General features: G+C 41.6%; 2 protein-coding genes across 2 annotated transcripts in view; both read left to right on the top strand.

Moving 5' to 3' along the window:
- Positions 1-5,020, top strand: part of LOC115567777 (thrombospondin type-1 domain-containing protein 7A-like) — a 95,253-nt gene extending 90,233 nt beyond the window's left edge. Inside the window, exon 27 of the mRNA XM_030394624.1 lies at positions 2,972-5,020. Coding sequence (XP_030250484.1) covers positions 2,972-3,062 — 91 coding nt within the window. The 3' untranslated portion in view covers positions 3,063-5,020. The remainder of the gene's footprint in view (positions 1-2,971) is intronic.
- Positions 3,937-23,456, top strand: LOC115567422 (neurexophilin-1). The gene is made up of 3 exons (XM_030394015.1): positions 3,937-4,042; positions 8,375-8,774; positions 21,704-23,456. Exons 2-3 carry the CDS (start codon positions 8,676-8,678, stop codon positions 22,502-22,504), a joined length of 900 nt encoding a protein of 299 aa, XP_030249875.1. The 5' UTR covers positions 3,937-4,042; positions 8,375-8,675; the 3' UTR covers positions 22,505-23,456.
- Positions 23,457-24,493: the final 1,037 nt, after the last annotated feature.

Genomic DNA, 24,493 nt, shown 5'->3' with positions numbered 1-24,493 from the left:
CATCAACAGCTAAATGTACTTAATGTATCATTAGTAAAAATACTCATTATACAGCCTGTTACTATGAATACATTATATTATTGTCAGCACATTAATATTCTTTAACAAGTAAGCAATTTCATTTTATAGCTGGATGGGGTGGAGCAATTTATATGTGCTTTTTTTTCTTAATATGCAAAGTAGCTTAACTACAGCTGTCTTATCAAGGCAGTAGAGTTAAAAGTATATTTCCCTCTGAGCTGTTACATGGAATGAATTGAGTATTAAAGTATGTATTATATTGGCATTCTGAGCACAAGAAAAGAGAAGAGATTGTAGCCTGAGTTTGCGAACTCAATAAACAGGAATTTTTATCTGATCTATGTTTAGATAATGAAAATGTAGCTTCCTCATCAGATACTCAGATCAGGTCAGATAAAAGTTCCTCAACTGGCAGGAAAACATATTACATAACTCCCATCTTGTCATCAGTATCGGGTCCCTTTAACACGAAGGTGTAAACAGAATATTAGCAAAGCATAGTGTTCTGATCCGGATGCAATGACACCGTGTTTGTGCAAACATTATTATTTCATTTACATGCTCACGGGCATGTTGATGCATCTGTGCAGCTCTCTCCAGTTGAACATCTTTACATGGGTGAATATAGATTTGTTAAAGCTGACGTAGAAGCACAGATCTGCAGACTGACAGAGATAAAGGAGAGTTGAGAGCTGAATTTCACCACAGGAACTCATTTCTGTACCACAAATTAAATCCAAATCACCTTTGAAGTCCATCACCTCTAGCGTGATGTCACGCTGCCCTCTGCTGGTGAAAAGAGGAAGTAGGGCAAATCGCTCCCCTTTATTTCTCTCCTATTTAATTTGCTGCCAAATCAGGAGCTCATTATCTTTTTTACACATTCAGTATAAAGATGTCATTTCTCTGTAGTCTGCTTTGAACAATTATATAAAAATAATTTACTTATTTAATTTAATTTTTTAGGTTTTGGACTGATAAACCAGAACAAGCTGTACAGTGTTAATACAGTACATGTTTATTGTGCCACGTTCAGCTTCAATGATGAATCAAGACCATAGTTGGCAGATTAATTAATAATGAAAAACATTTTTGGTTCCAGTCAGTATTTGTGAACATGAGTAACTTTGCCAAAGCGACAGAGAAAAGAGCCTGGATGATCTTTGTGGCAGCAGAATTTGTTTGCCTGAAAGTTTGCGGATGTTGTGAGTTTGATTTCGTCAGCTCGTCATCACAGAAACTATTCAGAGAAAAGTCCCCCGGGTGCTCCTCTGATTGTCTTTTCCAACTTTCCCAAATATTCTTTTTGAAGCAGCCCAATACTCCAGAGGCCATTACATCACATAACTCTGTGCTCGTTGTGCTGTGGGAGAAAGTTTGGAGAAAAGTTTGAATGTTTAGCAAATGTTAATTGGGCCGTCCTGCAATAAGTGGATACAACATTGGATTAATTGAAATTTGATAATCAATACAGCACAAGTGAGCATTAACTTTCAAGTCGTCACAGCCTTTCCGTTGAGGATATAAAATCCTGTATTTCTGAGTGTCTTAAATCATACAGCCATTACTTTGAGACACAGGCTGGTATTTAAGGCGGCGCTGACAGCTCAGAGAAGTACAAAGGTAGAAATCATGCCGTCTTCCTCTAAAGGTGCTTTTCTCTCCCTGGAGGCGTAGTAGGAAATGTCTGGCATGTGCAGAGTTTGCATGCAAATTAACTCACTAATAACCTTTAATGCTTTTAGATCTAGACGTCTGTGTCCTCTGCACAGGAAACAAACTGTTTGTCAGTATCCTGTTCTTGTTTTAATAGACAAGTTTCACTGTTTGTGAAGTGAGTGGAGAATTGTTTTTAGCTCTTAAACAGTCAAGTTTGGTTGAACACAGAAGGTCAGCTGGCTGTTTTGAAACTGAAATACCTCTTTTGGTTGATGTATCGTCTGGTGATATTCTATATTTGTGTTTTTGTCAACAGATTCCTTGAAAAGAGCAACAACAATATGATCCTACTAACAAGTATTATCTGTGAAGCCAAAGCCTGATACATCTAATTACTCTTACACATCAGTAAATAACACTGTTGCACTGGGCGAGATGTTCCTTCATTAGCATAAATACAAAACTCAGTCCCACGTCATCGTCCTGCCAGAGCACAAAATGTGTCTTAATCCACCAAAAATGGCCTCCAGCAAATGCTCTATTTGCTCCAGAAAACTACAGTGCCGAGCTGTTCCGGGAGTCCTACTTAAAAATATGATTTTACACATCTTCAGTAGACATGAAGGCGCTGAGGTACTGAGAGACAGATGGTTGGTTGTGGTCTTTTCATGGGATTTGTTGACAATAAGAAGAATATAGAATACTAAAGTCTTTAATGTTTGGTCATTTATTCGTGATGATCATCATCTCCTCTGGATTAGAGACTAATAGGAGGCTCCACTTGAAACCTTTTAAGTTTTTTGCCTTAACGTGTTATTATGAGGTAAATGTTGCACAGTGTACTGGTTATAGAGTAACGACACCATCAGCGTTTATATTACTTCCCTATAAAATCCGTTTTCACTATGCAATCTTGTCTGCCGCTGGACACAACATCTGGTAAAATTAAGTCTGACTGGCACCATTTCTATCTGCATTCACGTCTCCATTCTAGATTAAATGAATGGATAAAGTCACTTTGCGTCCTGTGTTGTTAGTAGCTGTGCGACGTCTTTGCGACTTTGCACCAACAATAATACCACTCGGAAACAAAGCAAAGTCTTGAAGAGAAAAAAAATATCTTCTCAGTTTCGTATTGAACCAATACAAATAAAAGAATTGTCCCTGATGTAGAAATCATCACCCTCATCCATGTTTTCCGTATTTTCCTCCATGTTTACCCGACACAGAGTTTCGGCTGCAGTAGCAACCGTTGTTGCCACACTGACTCTGTTTTAATCTTTCCTCACAGCAAAAAGCCAAAGAGACCTCAGAGACAGAGGCAACAAAACAACCGACTAAAACCTCTGACTCTCGCCTACGACGGGGACACGGACATGTAGTCCTCCAGGAGACGCTTCACCGAGCACTTCACCTGTCATAGAGACCCACTTCATCACAGCCATTACAGTGAGGGACATGGATGTTTGCAGCGTGAATGGACACGTCACAGAGCGGAGAAATTACAGAAAATCCTCTTAGTGGAGACACTGGTGGGCTTTTACCATTTCAACTAAAGCTCCATTCACTCCCCCCTTTTGTTTTCTTAAAGCATTTTCTTTTGCTAGAGCCTTCGTGACCTCCACCGTGTTCAATGAAATGCCTTTTTTGCCCCCCCCCCCCTCCGACACGTCCACACTTCTGTAAAGAAAAGACTAATTTCAGTCAGAGGAGTGGAAAAAAAAAAAAAAAAGCTGGGTGCTGAAGAGAGACCCAGCTCTCCTGCTGTCTCTGAACATGGCAGCACAAGCTCCAACTCTTCCCCCGCGCTTTTCTGCTTGTCCCTAAAAATGCTGAGTAGCTGGAGGCTTAGGATGCTCTGACGGTTCGTACGTTGCCAAAAGTCACCGCAGGGAAGAGGAGGAGGAGGGAGAGGAAAATCTCCATAAAAAGGTTTGGATTCCTTTTTCTCAATCCTCAACTGGGTTTTGACTCAAATCTCTTTTACAGTCTTGAACAAAAGGGAGGCATTTCTTCTCTTCTTTTTTTTTTTTTTTTCTTCTTAGAGGCACACAGGCCTGTGTTTGTGGGATAAACTGATCTGTACGATGCTGATGGAGGAGTTGCCTGCAATCAGTTGGTTCATGGAAACTACTGCCTGCCTGCCTCCACCCTTTCTTTTTATTTCAGGCTCTACATTGCACTATATTAGTGCAGCATGATATGCACATGTGACTTCTACCTTCTATTGCCATAAAACACTGCCTCTTCCACAGACTCAACCATACAGCAGAGGAACAGCTACTGTACCGCGAAAAACATTCAAAAGGAAAACAACGGCAACAGGAAAAGATGTTACGATGTGTCACATTCTACAAAACAGGTGTGACTCTCAAGTAAATATATGTATAGATTTTATTTCTCACATCTGATTTCTTTTTTTTGTTCTTTTTTTTTTTTTTTTTTTGGTTGTAGTAAAAGTACCTTTTGTGGTTTGTAGATTTCGTCTGGTGTTATCACTTTATTTCTGCCCAGATGCAATTAAATGATATCAAGAGGCGACTTCTTTTAACGAATCGCCCGCTTTGAGGTTCTTTTTAATCATAAAGATTCAGATGCAATTCAGATTCTTTACTTTTTTTTAACCTAAAGTAGTACATTGAGAAAAAAAACTGACATTTCCCAGTGATTAAAGGAAAAGACCAATAATTTTAAAACCATTCATGTCGCGCAAACGTTATTTCTGCCTTACTGACAATAATAAATACTAACAGTCCTGTAAACAGTTTAAATACTTGAATGGGCCGTACATTATACACATTATTAAGGCTGCATTTATGTTTCCTCGAGGTCTCTCAGCAAAGTATACGTCAAGAGTTTTTAAAACTTCCTCATGTAGTAATCCGTATCTTAGGTGCTCTATTGTTTCACATACATGAGGTGAGATATACTTAAAAAAAATCAATCTGTACAAACAGAAATTATTCAACATGTTAATAATAAGAGAAGACGCTTTCTGCTGAGTTCGACGTTAAAACAAACTGGTGTGGAGAATGTTTACCTTTTTTGTTGTGGGATTTGTAAATAACAGCGATTTTTTTATTTTTTTGGAGACAAAAAATATCAAAAGTATGTGTACATTTATTTTGTATTGCACAGAAAATGTTTAGTTTGAATATTGCAAAGTGGGTGTGTGATATTGCCGATTGTTGTTCTCATGATGCAAGTTGTATGTTGTGAAAAAAAAAAAAAAGGAAAGAAAAAAGAAAAACGAGGAAAAGGCTCAGCCGTTTTGTACAGGTTGTTTATATGTATGGGAAGAATTACTGAAAATAAATAAGGACACGGTTGTAAACACAAAGAAAGTTACTGAGCGGTTTTTGTAATTCAGGATCCCCTGGCATTAAAGGAACAGTTCATGCAAAAAATAAAAAAAAACATCATTATCTACTCGTGTCCCGGACGATGGACAGTCAAGTGAACCGCAACATTTCCGGAGCTTCACAGCGAAGCCTCAGTTATTCACTCTGCAGGCCTCTCCGACCCAGCTCCAACCCGAGGTCCAACTATGTGAAACTTTCGGAAAAAGTGTCACTACAAATTGGTACCAGTGGACTCCAAACGGCCCGAAACAAGCTCATAAACACCTCCCGAAGGAACAATTCTGGCCCTGACACGTCAAATCTCACCTCAGATCCATCCAAGTTAGAAACTCTAAATAAAATACAGTTTATATCAGGTTTTGAAAACAGATATTTCTCAGTACCGTCAGTTCATTATCGGTCATTCTAAAGAGATTTGTTGGTAATAATAATAATAATAATAATGTATAAGATAAGACTGATCCTTAAAGGTGGAGTAATCATGAAATGAACTATGGGCTGAAATCACCAGAGTGTTTTAATGCTGCTCAATCTGCTCTTATACTGAAAATTCTGAGTTTAAACACTGTTATTGTCAGCAGTTTCAATCATTACTCGTTTCAGTGTTTTTTCAAGCTCCAATGTCAAACATTTGCTGCTTCCAGCTTCTTTAATGTGATGATTTGCTTTTGTGTCATTGATGAGAGTAAATGAAGAGTATTTGGGTTTTGAAAGGACAGTTGAACAAAAGAAGCAATTTTAAGACTTTTCAAAGATTCTTTGACATTTTATAGACAAGACGATTAATCAGTTAATCGTGAAAATAACCAGCAGATTGATCAATAATGAAAATAATCATTAGTTGCAGCCCTGAAGGTGTTTGTGAGCAGGTGATGGGATGATTAAGGCTTTTTAAGGGCCGCTCCGCCAATTTTACCTGCCAGCGTCAGTTTATTAACAAAGGGAAAAGAGAAGCTTTTAGCACACAGACGTTTCCAAGCTCGCCTCTCCTTTTCCTTTGTTGCTGTGTTTTGCCTGTACCTGTACCCGGCTAGAGTTTGATGTGCACACTGCTCACCTTTCTTTTGCAATGTCAGTTTAGTAGTCATGATTTGTACCTCTCAGCCATTGAAGGTGTATAATGTTCTCTGTGGCTCCAGAGGAGCTTTTTCAAATCGGACAAAATTACATAAATGGCATCAGTGGGGCAATTTTGAGCTTGAAGACTAAAAAATCTGACCAGTAAGTTACAAATTGTGGACATGATGTTTTAGCTGGCAGTGAGGGTTTAACAGAAGATGCTATAGATGCAAGATAGCTGCATTATGGGAAGTGTAGGAGTCAGTTTTTTATTTTTTAAGCTTGAACCGTTTAAAGGGATATTCCGGTGTAAGTTTAATCCATGGTCTAAATCACCGTGAAACTGTGTTAGACTCCCTCTCGAGAGATCAAGTTAGCAGACCGCTAATTTACGGAGTTTTCTCAACCTCAGAAACGACCGCACGACAACAATACACTGCAGTAAATGGATCCAAATATAAACCGCCACCAAAAAGCCACAAATAATGCTCAGAACAGCACCAAACTTCAGCAACAGTACAAATAGGGTCTCAGCACATAGTCCGGGGCATCTAACCTCCGCTAGCTTAGCTGGATTCTACTGAAAAGCTGACTAAATTTACCACTCTCCTCCATCAGCTTCCGGGTCGGGGAAGTCCCAACGCGATGATTACCGAGTGCGGTTAGAAATGCTCAATTCCGTTCTTTTCCCTGTCCGCTCTTGATAATAACTGTTATAAACTGGCAGGTAAGACACATATGAACTTTGATTGCTTTTCCATGGAGTCATAATCATACATTTTCATCCATGAGCCGCGGAACTCTACTGCACTCGGTAATCGACTCGTCGGGACTTCCCGTCAACAGGAAGCTGCTGCAGAAGAGTGGTAAATTTAGTCAGCTTTTCAGTAGAAATCCAGCTAAGCTAGCGGAGGTTAGATGCCCCGGACTATGTGCTGAGACCCTATTTGTACTGTTGCTGAAGTTTGGTGCTGTTCTGAGCATTATTTGTGGCTTTTTGGTGGCGGTTTATATTTGGATCCATTTACTGCAGTGTATTGTTGTCGTGCGGTCGTTTCTGAGGTTGATAAAACTCCGTAAAATAGCGGTCTGCTAACTTGATCTCTCAAGAGGGAGTCTAACACAGTTTCACGGTGTGTTAGACCATGGATTAAACTTACACCGGAATATCCCTTTAAAGGATAGAACGTTGGCCTCCTTCTTCGTTTGTTTGTTCACATACTATAAAAACAGTTTGATCACAAATGCACTCAGATCTAAATTGTGTTTATGACTATGAAACATTTTGCCGGCATAATTTTTCTTTTCTTTCTAAATTCATTTTGTATTCCATCCCCGAGAACATGTGAAAGAGAAAATCAGGAGAGCACAAGAAAAAAGTGTGGCTTGTTTTTTTTTTACTTGGTTTCACACATCACTTTTTTTCTCCTGTTTCACATGAAAATATTTTCATTTGTTTGTTGTTTTCTTTTATATTTTTACAAAAGATTATCCTGGCAAAAGTTTTTTTTCCAAACAAGAGTAACTGTTCTCCTTTAAGGTATTAAATTATCTTATTAGAGAGTTTAATCTTTTTGTTGGTGTGACAAAAACACTGTAACAGGTGTTGGATTTTGATTTGATTTTACAAAGAGTCACATATATTACCTTTGTTATTTGGCGTTCAAACCTTGAAGGTCAAGTGTGTCCGATTTCGTGGCATCTAGCCGTATTGCAACCAACCGAATATCCCTCGCCTTGCCCTCCCAAACTATGGCCACTAAAAATGTAATAAATGCAACAAGGCGTTCTCTCTAGCCAGAGTTTGGTCTGTCTGTTCTGGGCTACTGTGTATAAAAGACTACATTTCATTTTTTTTTTTTATTTTCAGGTGATTAAAATGTATTTAAAACCTAATTATGAACATTTAATTACATCCATGCCAATAGATCCCCCCAAATCCTTCATACCTACTTCCACGGTAGTAAATGCTGTAATAGGTTTACTTTGAATTGAGGTCATAAACTACACATAGACTTCAAAAGGATTAAATATTTAGTGTTTCTACAGCTGTACAGTTTCTGCAGCTTCATGTGACGCTGATGTAGACGATGAAAGCGGCCACTAGATGTCAGCCCCAGACGACGTTAAAAGAAAAGTTCCTTCTCAAAAGTCTATAATGTGAACCTCCTTCTCTGCTCCCCACCGTCTCCCTCCCCCCTTCCTCACTCACTCACTTTGTCTCTCCATCCCTCCCCCCTCTCTCTCTCTCTCTCTCTCTCTCTGAACCTCAGAGCGCGCTATATAAAACATCCCTCCACACTGACACTCAGATGTACAAACACCTCGCGTCTCCTCCAGTCCTCGCATCTAAAATCCCCCCCATCCTCCTCCTCCTCCTCCTCCTCCTCCGTAAACACGTTTTACCAGCCGACACCTGACCCTCCTGAATGAGCCTGAGAAGATTCATCTCTGCTCTCCCGCCTCAGGACCGCCTTCCTCACTCCATATTTCTCCTCAAGTTCGGCAGCTGATACCGGCTCAGTCAGAAGGAGGTTTCTTTTTTGTGGCTGAGAAGATCAAGGACAGTTTGACATGAGGGGAGACGCTCCACAACGAGGCATGAAGACCACATGTCTGTGGGCCGCCGCTCCAACGCTGCTGCTGCTGCTGCTGCTGTCAGTCATCTCTCTGGTGAGTTAAACGTCGTTTCACCTTTTTATTCATCCTCCTGCAATTTCTGTGATTTATGTTTGTGCTCGTCTGCTAGCAGGAACATCGAGGAATGTTTGCAAACGGGATGATTTGACGAGTGAGTTTCAGGTGGAGCTCTGCGCCTGATTTTTGTGAGACTTTATCGCTGCAAGATTAATTTCGGTTGCAGTCTGATAATGTGACAATTTGGGGGAAAAAAAAAAAAAAAATCATTTTGTTGATTTCTCTCCTGTGCAGATTCATTTGTACACCTGTTATAGTGGAGTTAAAGGGATGTTTTCCTTCAATTTGACTCCTGTCGTGATAAATCGCACCATCACAAACCAGATTTGTAACCGCTCCCTGAATCGACTCATTTATATTTCCACGAATTAACGGATGTCAGTGTGAACAACAAGCTTCCCCGAAATCCAAATCTGCACCTTGACAAATCCACCCGCACCCGGTCCCGCTGGATATTTCTCCCTCAGCACTATCCATTCAATCCACATTTTTTTGCATTTTCCCCTCCTCTCTCCCATTTACAGATGCAGCTCAGTAAGGATGTATTTGACAGTGCGGCGGAGAACAGCCTGAGCCCATTATGACAAACACACCAGAATGCTCCTAACTCAATGCCTTGACAGTTTGTGACAACCCAATTCCTTTAATCCTCGCAGAGACAGTAACCCCTCACCCGCTGATAAATCTGTCAACAAAGCAATCAAAGCAGAACAGGAGCCACTCCTCTCTCCAACAAAAATTCCATAAACTTAATCCCCACAAACTTGACTGGCCTTAAAAAGCTCCCGTGGTGTTATCTGTGTTTAATTTGCATAGTGATGGAAAGAAGTCAATTACTATTAATTATTCTCTACAACTTAATACCCATTATCGAATTGAATTCACCGTCTTGAAAACCATAAACTCAATTTCACAGCTGACTAAGCGCACTAATCATTTCACCCCCTCCCCTTCTTCTTCTTCTTCTTTTTTTTTTCCCTTTTACTTCACGAAGCCCTTCCTGCATCGAAGGAACACAAGGATTCTCAGCTTTCAGAAGCAATAACATTAACTAACATGGATTCCCTCTGTTGTCACAACATAAAGACAAACATTAATAATTTAACGTGCGACTTTAATGTACAATAGCATCACGGTTGTGCGAGCTGATCTCGTAGCATCACTTGATGGGAGTGTGTGTGTTTTTTTTTTTTCCCAGACTGGGCTGCCAAATTGCTTCGCTATGCTTTAATGGGATGATCATAATTGTTTCGTACTCGGTGCATCCTAAGCCTTCGCCTGCAGCTCCTTCAACAGATTGACAGACCCATGGGAACCTCACAAACTTATTTTGGCCGCCTTTGAACCAAGTCGTGTGTGAAATAATATGATTATGCATTTTTCCTCTGGGTAAGTTGAAAAACTGGTGGCTAGGTTTTTTTTTTTTTTTTTGCCTTCTTCCTCCCCCCCATCCTCCCCCTCCTCCTCCTCGTTCCTCGTCTTCAAACTGCCCCGCTCTAATATCCCGCAGTCTGTCCGCGTACAGTATTTATCCTCCTCAGAAGTCATGGTAATAATTGTGCCCTGGACTCTCAAAGCGGTGCTGCAGCGATAGGACTCGGCTCCATCCACAGCTGCCTGTGATGTCTTGACACACTTTGTGATTTGTCATCATCTCTGACCCCCCTCAGGTAACACTTTGATATCACTGGGAGAATATAGACCTAAACTCTTAGTGGGCGTCAAATGCCCTTAGTTGATCCATCAGCTCAGCGACGGGGGGAACCTCACAAGGCGAGACAACTTAAATTCAGTGTAAATGACTATGACGACTATCATATCCCAAGTGCCCGGTTGGAAAATACTCTTTAACGGACAGCGTCCACACACTGAAGACTCTCAAACAAGCTTCCTGTCTAGAGGTATATTCCTATCAAACGCAGAGAAGCAGAGCGGATGTTTAATACACCGAGATATTTAGTTTTCCCCCCCCCCCCTTCTTGTTGGGAGTGATTCATGGCATTTGAAAGTCATAAATTAGATTAAAAATAAGCTTCTGCTGGGAGTGGTGGAGCCAGACTTTGGATCTCATACCCGAAAGGTCACACAGGTTTGATCCCAAACCAGCCACATGTCCTTGAGCCAAACTCTAACCCCAAATAGCTCCTCCCGCTTTAAGCCTCTGTGGATAAGAGCATCACTTTAATACCTCAAATTTTAAAAAAAGTAAATAAATCCGCAGAAACTTCTGCAGTTTGGTCTTTATGCAACACAAAAAAAAAAAAAAAACAAACGTTCAAGGCCAACACCTCCATTAATGTCTGAATGTTTGCAGCTGAACTCTGAACGCGCAGCATCCAATCAAGATTGCAAAGTGGCAGCTGGAATCTGCTATCAGCCCGGTGCCGCTCCGCTCGGACTCTGTTAAACTAGAACTGTCGCACTCACAAATCCTCCCCGCACAGCAGCCGCAGCATTCAGGTAAATAAAAAGTGACACACACTTTCATTCTTTCTCGCAAAGGTTTTGTGTACAGCCCACCGCCGAGTCATCTGGCTCCTCCGGTGGTTCTATTAAAGGTGGAATTTGTTGGGGGGTCCAGCCCATAGAATATCCTGCGAGCTCCCGAGGGAAGCCGAGGTTGTTTATCTTCCTGTTTCAAAGAGCGGACGCCTGCGCCTTATCACAGCCTCGCCAAGAGTAGATAGCATTTAGGTTTGTCCAACAGCCTGCCTATATGCTGCATCTGGCAATCTGAGAGTCGTTTCCTAAAGGACTTTCTGCATACCGATGCTGTTTGTGTTATCTTGTAGCGGAATTCTGCCTCATACATCCAACCTGGGAATAAGATTAACACGCGGTTAAATGGGGTTTGGTGGGCGGGAGACGGCGGCGCGACAAACTGCAGGTCGAAAAAGTTGAAAAAAATCAACTCTGAGACACGAAGAGAAAGCCTCCAAACATGATCGTGAGATACGTCTGAATATCTTTGAATGAAAACACAATATTCAATATATATTACAAATTATATTTTCTATGGTATCACATTTGTACGAGGCTTTGACGGACACGATCTTCTGTCAGCTTCTGTATTTTCTTGGATGAAAGGGGCACACCTCCACCCGCGTTACAAACTGTACAAGTGGTGACTGAAAGCGGGTGAGGTCTAAAGATTAAGCCTATTTTGAATTATGGGAAATGTAGGAGCAAAATGAGTCAAACAGCAGCCCATAAAACTTAATCCCAAAGAAAAATAGCCATTCCTGCAAACGTCCTGCACAAGACACTCGGTCTTGGTGACTGAAACGTCGACCTTTTTAAAAATAAATCAATGCAGGTAAAAAAAAAAAATGTGTGCAGGAACGACTATTCCTCACTGAAATGTAGCAGCTAGACTGATACCACGGACAAAAAAACCTGTACGTCTCCGCTTCTGCTGCTTTGATTTGTACCTCTCTTTAGTCTGCATGGACAGGCTACACTGAACTGATCTTTTATTTTTATGTTTTATCTCTAAAGCCGCCGGAAACGTGGCTTCAAATCTCATATTTCATATGCAAATACAATGTGCAACAATCGAAGTTTGCGTTCAGACAAAACATCGTCAGCTGCTGGTTTAACTCGAAGCTCGGCTCCATCAGGACAACGTGGGCGAGGTTTGATCCGCTAACAGTGCTGAATTCTGATTGGTGCACAGGAACACGTCACTGTTTTCCAACGGAGCCCCGCCCGAGCTCAAAGAAATACAAATAATCCCTCATGTGAAATAAACCAAACTGGAAGACAATAGTGTGTCCTTGGCTTATAGCTTGAAGCTGATTGAGAAAAAGCTGTATTCACTGCCCCTTTATATCTTAACCGAACACAAAAGATTAAATCCTGAAACCTCAACTAGCAAAATAACATCCGGATCAGCTCGTCTGCAAAACTACACCCGTGTCTTTGCACATTTGAGCCCATTCCACTTATCTACTGCACAAATCGTGTAAACTTTACATTTTCCATTTCAAGTTACACAGTTTCAGATCTTCACTTAATCAGTTCACACTCTTGAAACTTGCTCAAGCACATTTTAAGGATAAGACTGATGGAATTATACATTTTTGTTATTGTCTACAAATCCCTCGAAAAAGACGGGAAAAAAAAAAACCCTCAACGCGTTAGTCTCGCTACCAGACTCCCCGGCTCTGTCTGTGGCCCTCAGCCTCGGGCCAGTCGGTTTCGCGCTGAATCTTTAAAAGTGGGTCACTCTTATACTTTCATTTAAAAAAGAACTCAGTAATTTCCCTACCAGAGCCGGGTGCTGTGGTTTTTTTCAGTAAACGTCACTCAAACAGGAGGGAAGAGCGCATTTGATGCGACTATTTCTGGTGGCAGATTAAAACGCGCTGGATGCTCTCGTGAGGGTTTTACAGCGGCAGGAAACTAAAATGTGTGTGGAAACAACAACAGAGCTGCGAGGAGCAGGCTGCGATACGTAGGCGATAGTTGGGAGAATAAACTCTGTTGATTTGATCGCTTTATGGGATTTGTTGACATCGACGATCAGAAAAAAACAGAAAATAAATCAATTATGGAAATATAAACGGTTTCTTCGGGGGTGAAGTTAAAGAATATTTGTGATTTGGAAGATTTGTGTTATTTTTTTTCCTACATTTTAAAATGTTTTTATTACTGAGACATGTTTTCTGTCTTGATTATATATATATTTTAATATTTTCTATGTTTTTATTGTAAATATTTCCAACATCTCATCGCCTCGTGGAGCATCAGACTGCGAGGGCTCTGAGTGACGACTGACTGACTGATCACCATGCAGATCACATCCACCTCAGTAATGGGCGTGTTTATGTCTGTGTGGGGCCCGAACCAAATAACATTGTTTTTAAATTATAGATTACTCCGAAGATTATTTTCTCAAATTATAGATCAACTGTTTGGACTTCAAAAAGGCAGAAAACAGTGAATAAAGGTCGTTATGATTTCCTGCAGCTTAAGTCTTTCAGTTATTTTGTTTTGTCTGACAAAGACAGCTCAGTTATTTTCCCACAGGACAAAGAAAAGCGCACTTTGAAGTTAATTTCAATAAACTGACTAATTGTTTCAGCTACGACACTCGACAAAGATCTCAAGATCAAAACTTTGTTCTGTTAGAATACGTTTTCGTTTGCACCTCACAGATTTTACATTCTTTGTAGTAAATGAGCCAAAACATGTAAAATCACTAGTACAGTCAGTGAAGGCAGAACTGGAGACACGCATGAGATCAGACAGATTTTGTTGCTTTTTACTTGTGAAATACTGAATAGTTTTATCTTTTATGGTCACTAAAAATACTTAAATAAACCGTGAAGTTTAGACAGAAACATGTGACAAACCTCACAGAAAGTCTGAGTCTCTTTACCAAAACATGACGGGGAACAAAAACACCAACTGAAAACAAAATGAATTTATAAAATCAGTATGTGCAGGAATCCAGACGATGCGTTTAAGACCTTTTAAGAACCTTTTCTTACATTTTAAGACGTCATCGCCGCTTTTAACTCCAACTGGTTACATCAGCTACACACATTAACTTACATTAACGATATATTGATTGTAACTAAGCAGTCTTAGTCAGTGATAACTCCTTATCAATACAATTAATTGAATATCATTAAAGCACAAGAGAATGAACTGAGTGACTAACCCAGTGTCAGGTCTGTCAGAAAGAAGAAACCAGGATCTGACCAATAAACAGAACAACTGACGAAACTAAAAATGAAATATCTTAAACTGTGGTGAGCTTCAGGAGGTTCAGGCCACGTAGGAACTCCCTCACAAGGACTCAGTGGTGGAAGAAGTATTTAAATATTTAACTCAAGTCAAAGTAGAGACACAACAATGTGAAAATACTCAACAGGTTCAAAATCCTACTTCAGTAAAAGTAAAGTATTGTCAGCTAAAAGTAAAAGTAAAACTCGCTGTGTGTAACATTCACCCTGTGATTGATTTATTATTAGAATATTTATCTTTAGATTATTAATATTGCATCAATTATATGAACTATCAGGTGGTTTCCTGCAGTGGTTCCCTCCGAAGGTTCACGAGATAAATCTGAGGGGTGCTGAGATTATTAATAAGAGAAAAAGTTCTGCTAGATAAATTTGATTATTTAACAAACTTTCAGTCTAATCTTCATTTTTTTGGGTGAAATATTTCAGAGTTTTACCTCCAAGAGCCTCAAATATGTATTTAATTAAAACCATGTGATGAAAATAAGGCAAACTTTACCTATGTGGATAAATATACAAATTGAAAACAAGCTATAAAATGTAAAACCTTGAAAAAGGGCCTTAATTTCCACTAAATTGATTTATTAACTTCTCATACTTTGTAAGACCCTGAAATATTTGTCCTGATTAAATAAATCAAATTAAAGGGGAAAAGCACGTCACACTTTGGACCGAGGTTGATAAAGTTCGTCCTGTATTTTGTATTTAATGAAACCCGATTCTGACAACCCAATACGGGTTAAACCCAAAGTTATCAAAGTGTGACTGCTGACCTTTAGCTGCCATGTTTGTTATTCTCCTGTCCTTTATCCAGCAGCACCGTCCCTCTTTTCTCTCCGCAGTATCTCTTTCAGACACATTCACGTATCCATCACACACACACACACACACTCCCTTTGTGCCTCGCTTGCATGTTTTTTTGAAGCTGGCGAGAGGTAAATCTTGGCCCCTCCGAGTGTTGGTGCAGTCAGTCGGGGTGTTCTGGATATAAACGTTGCTTTAGTCAGGACTGCCTCTGATCTGCCTAATCTCCCCGGGCTGGATTACAGGTTGGGCTCTAATCCGTGAAGTGGGGTCTCTGTGAATGTGCCTCTGAGTGCTCTAATCCGGAGACTGTCAGGTGCTTTAGATGAAAGCTAATTGCGTGTCACAGTTTGGGGACCGTACAAAACGCCGCTGACAACAGAAGGCGAGTCTCCACAACAAGGACTCGGGTCTGACGGTGACTGGGCACGCACTTTTAAGGCGCGCTGTGTAATTTTGATAATCTCGGAGGGGAAAAAAGTGAAGCAAAAAAAAGAGAAGAAGAATAAGTATTCCAGCGACACGTCGTCGCACAAAATTATTCATAACGTGAAGCTGCAGAAAATGACGGTGCCTCTCAGAACACACTGACGTAGGTAATCTAAATTCCTGGCAAACCTTGAACCAACTGAGTCCTAAACCTGCTTAGATCTGCTTTTGTTTAGAAGATATTCTTTCCGTTTGCACTTTAAAACGTCGTATCAACACACACACACACACACACACACACACCGTCACTAATTAGCCTGACAGTCACTTAAACCAGCTCAGAGCAGTTTCCTGATATCCCTTGATCTGGTTTTCGTGACTCCATTGAGACTGAAACCCAGTTACTGAGCAGCGTCAGTAATTACTGCGCTGCGAGAATGAGATTTCATTTGATCATTAGAGACTAAAGCCCCTTTTTTTCACAACCTCGAGAATAGAAAGAGTCGTGAAAATGATCAGAGCTTTTACAGTTTGAGTCGCGGGTCAAAGGTCGTTCTGAAGACAATTTGTTTGCGTATGATTTTAATGAACGTGTGAAAATTGAATTCACGCTTAAACCGGAAAAGGGATTTAACAGAATCCTGCTCATTTACATCCGACACAAGTTCAGGAGTTCATGTTAAAGGAATGTTACGTACATTTTTTTTTACTTAAAACAACAGTTTAAAAGTCGCGTTGATGGTTCAGTGTCTTGTAACAGGGGGATCGTGTCTCTGTCACTTGTTTCTGCTCTGTGTAACTTCAGTGAGAGTTTCAGGGATCATGTTTACTTCAGCATTACTTTTCAACATGTAACATTGTTTGTGACGTATGAGTGGTGAGTGTAGTTACAGTGTAGCACCGGGATCAGGGAGGATTATGTGATTAGGATACAAAAGAAAGGTAAGTGTATTCAGGTAAAAAGATGTAATTAGATACAGGGGAGAAAAAGGGGATTACTAAATGAAATAAATACATTTAACTGCATATGTACTGGGAGTGCAAAGACATGAGGCTTTTTTGGGGTGAGATCTGTACTACTCTATCAAATGTACTGGAAGTCATTATACCTTGTTCTCCCACTGTGCTACTCTTGAATGATACCACCCCACTGAAGCTAACTTGTTGGAAAACACGTGTCCTTCTAACAGGCATCACTGCTGCCAAAAAGACTTGACTTACGCTGGAAACCTCCGCATGTAGTTTCTAAGCCCCAATGGTTAAATACATTTATTGACATAATAAATATGGAGTTGTCAGTGGCAAGAATGCACAGTGCTGGAGCTGATACTATCCTAGCATGACAAACAATGGCAGAAAAGATCAAGGAATTGCTGTAATATCCTTTTTTATTAACTTATTTTGTTGTTAAATTGCGATGTCTCATGTCCTGCTTAAGTGAAATGGAGATCCAGGGGTTTTTGTGTTTTTTTTTGGGGGGGGGGGGGGTTCGCCGCCAGACTTTTTCCCCCTTTTTTTTTTTCTCCCCACATGATTGCAGTGTACCTGTACTGTTTCCGGACTGCTATACATGTTTATATTTTAAAGCAATAAAAAGTTGTTCACAAAAAAAATAAATACATTTAACTGATATGTTAGTCTGCAGCCACTTCACCAGTCTAACACGACACCAGTGTGGAGCCTCACTCCGTCATCAAGACTAAATGAAAGTCGTTTTATTGATATTTCTTTTCTCTTTTCTTTATCGGCATGTGTTTGGAATTGACGTAAACCAAAGGTTACGTTACTTTGATATCATGATACTTGGATTACGTTACTGACTGCAGTTTTTTAACAGGTAGTTAGTAATGTGTCAGACATTTTTATAAGTAACGCTCCCAAACCTCGTTACGCCTGACAAGCTGTCACAGACCTGGGATTTTTTTATTTTTTTATTCAACCTTTATTTAACCAGGAAAAAAGACTCATTGAGATTAAAAATCTCTTTTACAAGAGTGTCCTGGCCAAGACAGGAAGCAGCATATTCATACATACACACAAACACAAGGTAGACATAGACATTAAAGACACTCAGCATCCAAAACAGCAACATTTGAAGGTCACAGCTACAGTAATAACAGCCTCAGGCAAAACATCTATCGGATCTGAAACTGGGGGAGGCGCCAAATCGCACAAAATGCCGATGTCTACATAATGTTGCTTTAAAGTTTTAAATCAGTTGTAAAGTGTGAGCAACATGGACGCCAACAAGAGTCGGATAAATGTTTTTCTGATAGTTCCGACAGCAGAGTTACTTAAAGACATGGTTGGCTATGCCTGTTGTCCGGAGCACAAAACAAATAAAATAAAATACTTGTTTGTGTTAATGAGCAGGCAGGTTTCGCACCTCTAGTACAAAGAATGCTGGTTTTGTACTGTCTCAAGTCCGAGTGGGAAGACAAAGCACCAGGCTGAACAGACGGGCTGAAAATGTGCAGAAGTACTAAATCCAAATCCTGATTCGTGTCCTGATCGTCCCAAAAAATCAGACTGAACCAGATACTTAAATTCTGATCGTTGTGATGTCATCACGCAGCCGGATCTGTGTTTTTTCTATCCCGCGTGAATCGTGGATGTTATTTCTTTTGACTGTTAATGAAATGAATGAACAGCTACTGCGAGGGCGACGTCATGATGCTGGAGAATTAAAAAAAAAAAGATGATGAGAGAAATTAAAGATACAAACCCCCTTTTTTCCCATAATGGCAGACAGCTGATTCATGATGAAAAATGACTTTAGCTTTGACCACGCCCCATTTTCACCCGGTCAGAGAAGGAAAAACAAACCACAGCAGACTTCGACACCCGTGCTCTCCATCAGGTGAATCCCCGTCCTCTTCACCTTCTTCACCTCCTCCATCAGCGGGCTTCTTTTTCTTTCGCAGTGTGGAGTTTCCACAGTCGTTACAGCGTTACCTGGGGACAGCGGCGGGGGAAAACGACGCCTCGAGCGCCTGATTCGACCTTTTGCGTCTCAGAGAGAAATCCAGACCGAAAAGCATAATGAAACGGAGGTTTACAGGGAGCCAATCTTTATGTGGATGGTTTCATATCTTTACAGCTGTGTACTGTTTCATCTGTATTCACTAAAGCAAAAAAAATCATCTATTGCAAGTTTAAAGACTGAGCTAAATGCCATAATCAACTTTACGGCTGCTTGGCTGGCGGTCTATAAGACACTGTTTCACCGCTACTTTTACATCCTAAGGAGCTTTATGTTTGACGATAATGGCGCTAATAAATCCTGAACAGGAAGCCTCCCTCTCCCTCACACTCACTTTATCTTTTTTACAATACATCACCAGTGAGGCAACATGACAGACTTTTGTTTCCAGCAATGGAAGACAAAAGGAGGTGTTCATTAATACGGTTTAACTGCCCCACTGCGCGCGGAAACTGCTGAAATTCATATTTCTCTTCGGCGCGTCGATACAAACGTCCCGCTCAGAAGGTCCCGCAGCTTCCCTTTCTTCTCCTCGTCTGCGGCGGTTTTTCGGCGGCGTCCGAACGTTTACTGCGTTTTTCGAAAAGGCTTTGATTTGACTGTGCGTATCATGTCGCATTAAACGCTCAGGCTACGCTCCTCTGTTCAGAGAGCGGCAGAGATATAACAGCTTCTGAAGCCAAAGTCTCCACACCGCCACTGACGGTTCAGCCGCATCAGGTCGTCCATCATCGAGGCCTCTTCAAAACAACTGGAGGCCATCTTTTCAAACTCCTCCGCTCCGAAGCCAAGTTCATAAAATGAAACGCGTGCTTCGGAGGAAGATCACAACTCCTGCAACAGTTTACTCACCGAGAGCTACACACACACACACACACACACACACACACACACACTCTCTCTGGTCTACAGTACGACAATGTCATTCAGTGAACTTTTCTGAATGAGAGAGGACCTTATTTTCAGAGTATCGATCGAGGGGCGAAGGTACAAAATGTAAACGCTTCGACCAGATAGATCTGCTGTCACGTTCCTCAGCCGGGGTTTGGACGTCGCTGTCAGGGGGCCGCTGTGGGGCGCACGGGGGGGGAATCTTCGCTCTCTCATCTGTGTGATTGTTAGAGGGGGGACGCCGAATGAATCATCAATCATCCGTTCAGGCCGCATTCAGCAGGTAATAGTCTGCTGTTGCATCACGTCTGCACCGCTTCATTCGTCTCGATATCCTTAATCTTGATTAACGCCACAACACGCTTCACGACGCTGTAAGGGTCGGTCACAGCGTTAACACCGTGACCGCCGACACGCTCCTGCACATGTTGGTGTTTTCTTACTGCTGCAGAGATGACTGGTTCAGGTCGTGTTTGTTAATTAGCAGGGTATCCCCACGAGCGCGTCAACAGGTTTAGCGTTACTACCCGAAGCTGACGGCAGGCGTTCTCCTCAGTGACGTATTTTTATTCTCTAGTTTCTTAGGTATCTCTGCGCCGCATTCCACAGCAACGTTGAGGCTCGAGAGAAAGATTGTGGTTCCGGGAAATAAACGAGATCCGAACAGAACACGAAATTGGTCGACTGCAACAAGACGCGCCTCTAAAACCAAAAGCACGAAAAGCTTCATCCACCAGCTGAAAGCCACACGTTTACTTTCCTCGTCGCTAAGCGTGGCTCGATATTGGCCGATGGGTGTAAATGTGCACATTGTGAAATTCATGTAATTCCATGAGAAACTGTTCAGCTCCACGAAGGCTGAAGCACAACCTTCTTATGTAGCGAAGGATGTTGAGAGATTCTAAATTTGTTAGAATTACGGAAAATACTTTTGACAGAAGATCCTTTAAGCTTTTTCCAACATTTAGACGTTTGAATGTTCTTTCATCATTATTTATACAACTTGATGATTATCACCTAATTAGGCTCTTAAATTGGTTCAAAAAAATAAATAAATCTCATCCTGTTTTCTGCAGAACTTTGTGTCAGCAACAACTAATGGCTTTATTTTTATAATCTGGTGATGCTTTGGTAAAGATTTGGTTGTGTTGAGCCAGGAATGGTTCAGAGTGGATACAGACACTGATTATTAATAACACCAATTACTGATTTGACATTTGCATTGAAAATTCTAATCTTGTTGTTAATATTAAGAATAAGGGGATGAAATGTAACTAAATGAAACTTACTCAAGTTCTGTCCCACAATTTAGATTTGTCCATTTTCTGTCTGTTCTTTGACATTTGAGGACTTTAGTTACTGGTTACTCTGCAGATTCAGATTATTCAGTGTTGATTTGCCGTTACTACCGACAGATAAGTGATGTTGCATCAGAACTAAAGTATTGCACTTTTAAATTAATTTATTTCACAGCATTTGAACCCAAAAACACCCAGACAGACCATCAGAAAAATGCTGATTCTCTGCCCTGACGAGCAGCCAGGACGATAATCTGTCTTTCCACAGTTTAGACACAAAACCGACTTTGGTTTGGTCGGAAAACAATTTGAGTCAAAACTACGACTTCATTCAGGTTAGGAGACATTTTGTTCAGAGTTAAAAGAAGCACCTGCAGACTGTTTTACTGTTTCACTCCTGACAGACACGAGTCAACATGAATTCAGCCGCTTCGTCACTGGAACATAAACAGATGCTGCATGAGGGCATTTGCTTAAATGTGGTTTTCCTGGGAGGACGCATTAATTCAGCGGTTTGACTCAGCTGAAGTTGTACTCATTCGTCTTTACACGATGATCTAACGTTCCCTGACAGGATCTGTGTATGCCTCGTCTGTCAGCACATGTTTTTTTTTTAAGCTGAAAGCAGAAGCAGATAAAATGTGTATAACTTTTTTTAAAGAACTCTTGGTGAAAGGTTTGAGCTCTGTGGATGCTTCGAATGTTTCAGTGTTGGTGATTTTCCTGTTTGTTCGTTTGTTCTTCCAGGTTTCCTGTGCTGATTCACCGTCTTCAGGAAACTCGAACTTGAGAGAGAGCTCCAAACCCAAAGTGAAGACCTACTGGACTGACAGCAGCCGGGCCCTGTCCATCAGCCGCCTGCTGTCCCAGACCCTCTACGACAAAGAGAACTTCACCTCTCTGGATCTGAACTACGACGACGCAGACTCGTTCTCCAAACGGGAGCAGTGGAGCTGGCTTTACAACGCCTCAAACCACCGCGATCCTCGGTCCAGAACGAAACGGAGGCCCATCGTCAAGACCGGCAAGTTCAAGAAGATGTTCGGCTGGGGCGACTTCCATTCCAACATCAAGACGGTGAAGCTCAACCTTCTCATCACTGGTAAAATCGTGGACCACGGCAACGGGACGTTCAGCGTCTACTTCCGCCACAACTCGACCGGTCAGGGCAACGTCTCCGTGGGACTCGTTCCTCCCACCAAAGCTGTGGAGTTCCAGGTCCACCAGCCGCACCAGCAGTTCCACCACCATCACCAGCAGCAGCAGCAGCAGCAGACGGCTCTGGAGACCAAGGACACCAAGCTGTTCAACTGCAGGGTGGAGTACGAGAAGGTGGAGAAGGGCACCCGGAACTCACTGTGTGCCCACGACCCGTCGCAGAGCTGCCCGCAGGAGCAGACCCAGAGCCACGTGTCCTGGCTGTGCTCCAAGCCCTTCAAAGTCATCTGCATCTTCATCACCTTCTACAGCACCGACTACAAGCTGGTGCAGAAGGTGTGTCCAGATTACAACTACCACAGCGACACCCCCTACCTCCCCACCGGGTGATCACGTGGCCGGGCGAGGGGGGGGCACCAAAAAAAAAAAAGAAAAAAAAGAGACGCAGAGACGAGCTTCTGGTCCTGAGTCAGATTGTTCGAATGAAAACGGAGTGGGGACACTTGAAACTTGAGACGTTGACAGGCATTATTACAGCTAACATACACTTGTCCGCGAGACTGATATTGCTCCAACGAACAGACCAACCCCGAGGTCATCACGGGAGCGTTTAGGGAAGCATTTATAGGCTTGCAATACTCATATTATATGCATAGCTGCTTACATCGAAAAGGAAATTCTCGAGCCAACCGTGAAAATATGCTGATTGTATTTATGTAAATATCGCGGATTCCGAACAAAGACCAGAAAACAATTTTATTAATGTTTTCTCCGGCTAATTTAGTTGTTTATGTCGATAGTGTATTTCCGTCTCAATCATGCTTTCTGTCTTTTCCAATCAGTCTCTGGTAATCATCGCAAACACGTAAATGTCAATGCAGATACGACGAATCTGTCAGTATGCATTAGAGGGCGTAATGGAAAAAGCAAACATATTTTGAGTGGTGTTGTTTTCTGCAGTGTGACTGTTGGAGAGAATGTACCTCTCCGATATTGTTGTTGGAATCTCGTCCATGTCCATGCATGAACCCGAATGTGGTTAACGACTGAATAACGTCCATCTATATTTTCAATGTTATTTGCGGCTGTCAGAAATAATCTTCATCAAGTCACAGAGGGGAAAAAGAAGAAGAAGAAGAAGAAAAAAAAAAAGTCTTTCTATTTCAATTCTGTGTTTATGTGTTAGCGATTCTTAAGGCTGAAATGTCACCGGTGGTGGCTCCCATCGCATCCAGCGTGAGCCGGCGAATGTCGCAGTAAATAAATAAAAAGTTGCAGAAGACGCACGAGATGACAGAGATACAGAGGATCATTTTCTGCACTGCTCCTTTAAAAAAAAAAAAATCAAACGCAACTGTGCTCCAGTTCTGCTGTTTCCTCAGTCCTGAATTTCCATTTTAGACATTCAGATGTTGCTCTTACTTTTATGACTTTACAACAATTCGGGTGTGATATATTTCAACTCCTGCGTCGCTGACGTGACGAGCAGCCTTTAGTAAGAAGTGTCAGACACGCACACACACACACACACACACACACACACACACAGTGCCCCCTCAGTATCCAAAAATAACCATCTGCACACACAGAAATAATCATTTATATAGTAAAGTGCTAATAATGACACACACAAAAAACAAGGTCAGGAGAGATGGTTTTTTTTTTAAAAGTCGATAAGAGAACAAGCAGGAGATGAAGGCGTGGAAGTGATGCGGAGGACGATTTCCTGAAGTTCGTTTAGCAAAAAGCTGAAACGGAACAAAACACTTCTAAAAAGTGAGATATGCTAAAGTGTGTTTTCTTGCTCGGGAGGAGACGGAACATACATTAAACAGCAGGCGCTGATCACACATTCCACCTATCAGACGTTTGCACCTCTGGTTATCAAAAAAAAAAGAAAAAAGAAAAAGAGCAGGAGAAGAAAAAATCTGGATGAGACTAACACTGGCTGTTAATGATATTGGATGTTCCAATTGGCTATTAAACCTTTTTTTTTCTTCTTTTTCTTCCGCTTTATCCATGCGGGTTGCGGGTGATGTTACCGCTTTTATACCACCCTTTTCAAGGTGGAGCGGGAATACTGGGGCCAAATCCAGTGGCTCTATGGGCGAAGGCCAGGGTACTCCCTGGATGAGACGCCAGCTCATCGCAGGGCCCTTACTGATGGCAGTGGCTGCCACGAAGGTGCCAACTGCACATCAGGAGCAGTGTTGGGGTTCAGCATCTTGCTCAAGGATGCTTCGGCTTGTAGCTCAGTCCCGCCCAGGGGAGCTGGGATTTGAACCAGTGACCTTCCGGTCACTAGTCCTCAGCTCTACCCACTGAGCCACAGCCGCCACCTTCATTACATAAATTGGGAGCCAGTGGCTCCACGTGAAG

Source organism: Sparus aurata, chromosome 17, assembly GCF_900880675.1.
Source record: "Sparus aurata chromosome 17, fSpaAur1.1, whole genome shotgun sequence".
NCBI classification, from domain to species: Eukaryota; Metazoa; Chordata; class Actinopteri; order Spariformes; family Sparidae; genus Sparus; species Sparus aurata.
Note: the sequence above shows the minus strand (reverse complement) of the source record. Positions and strands in the feature narration are given on the sequence as shown.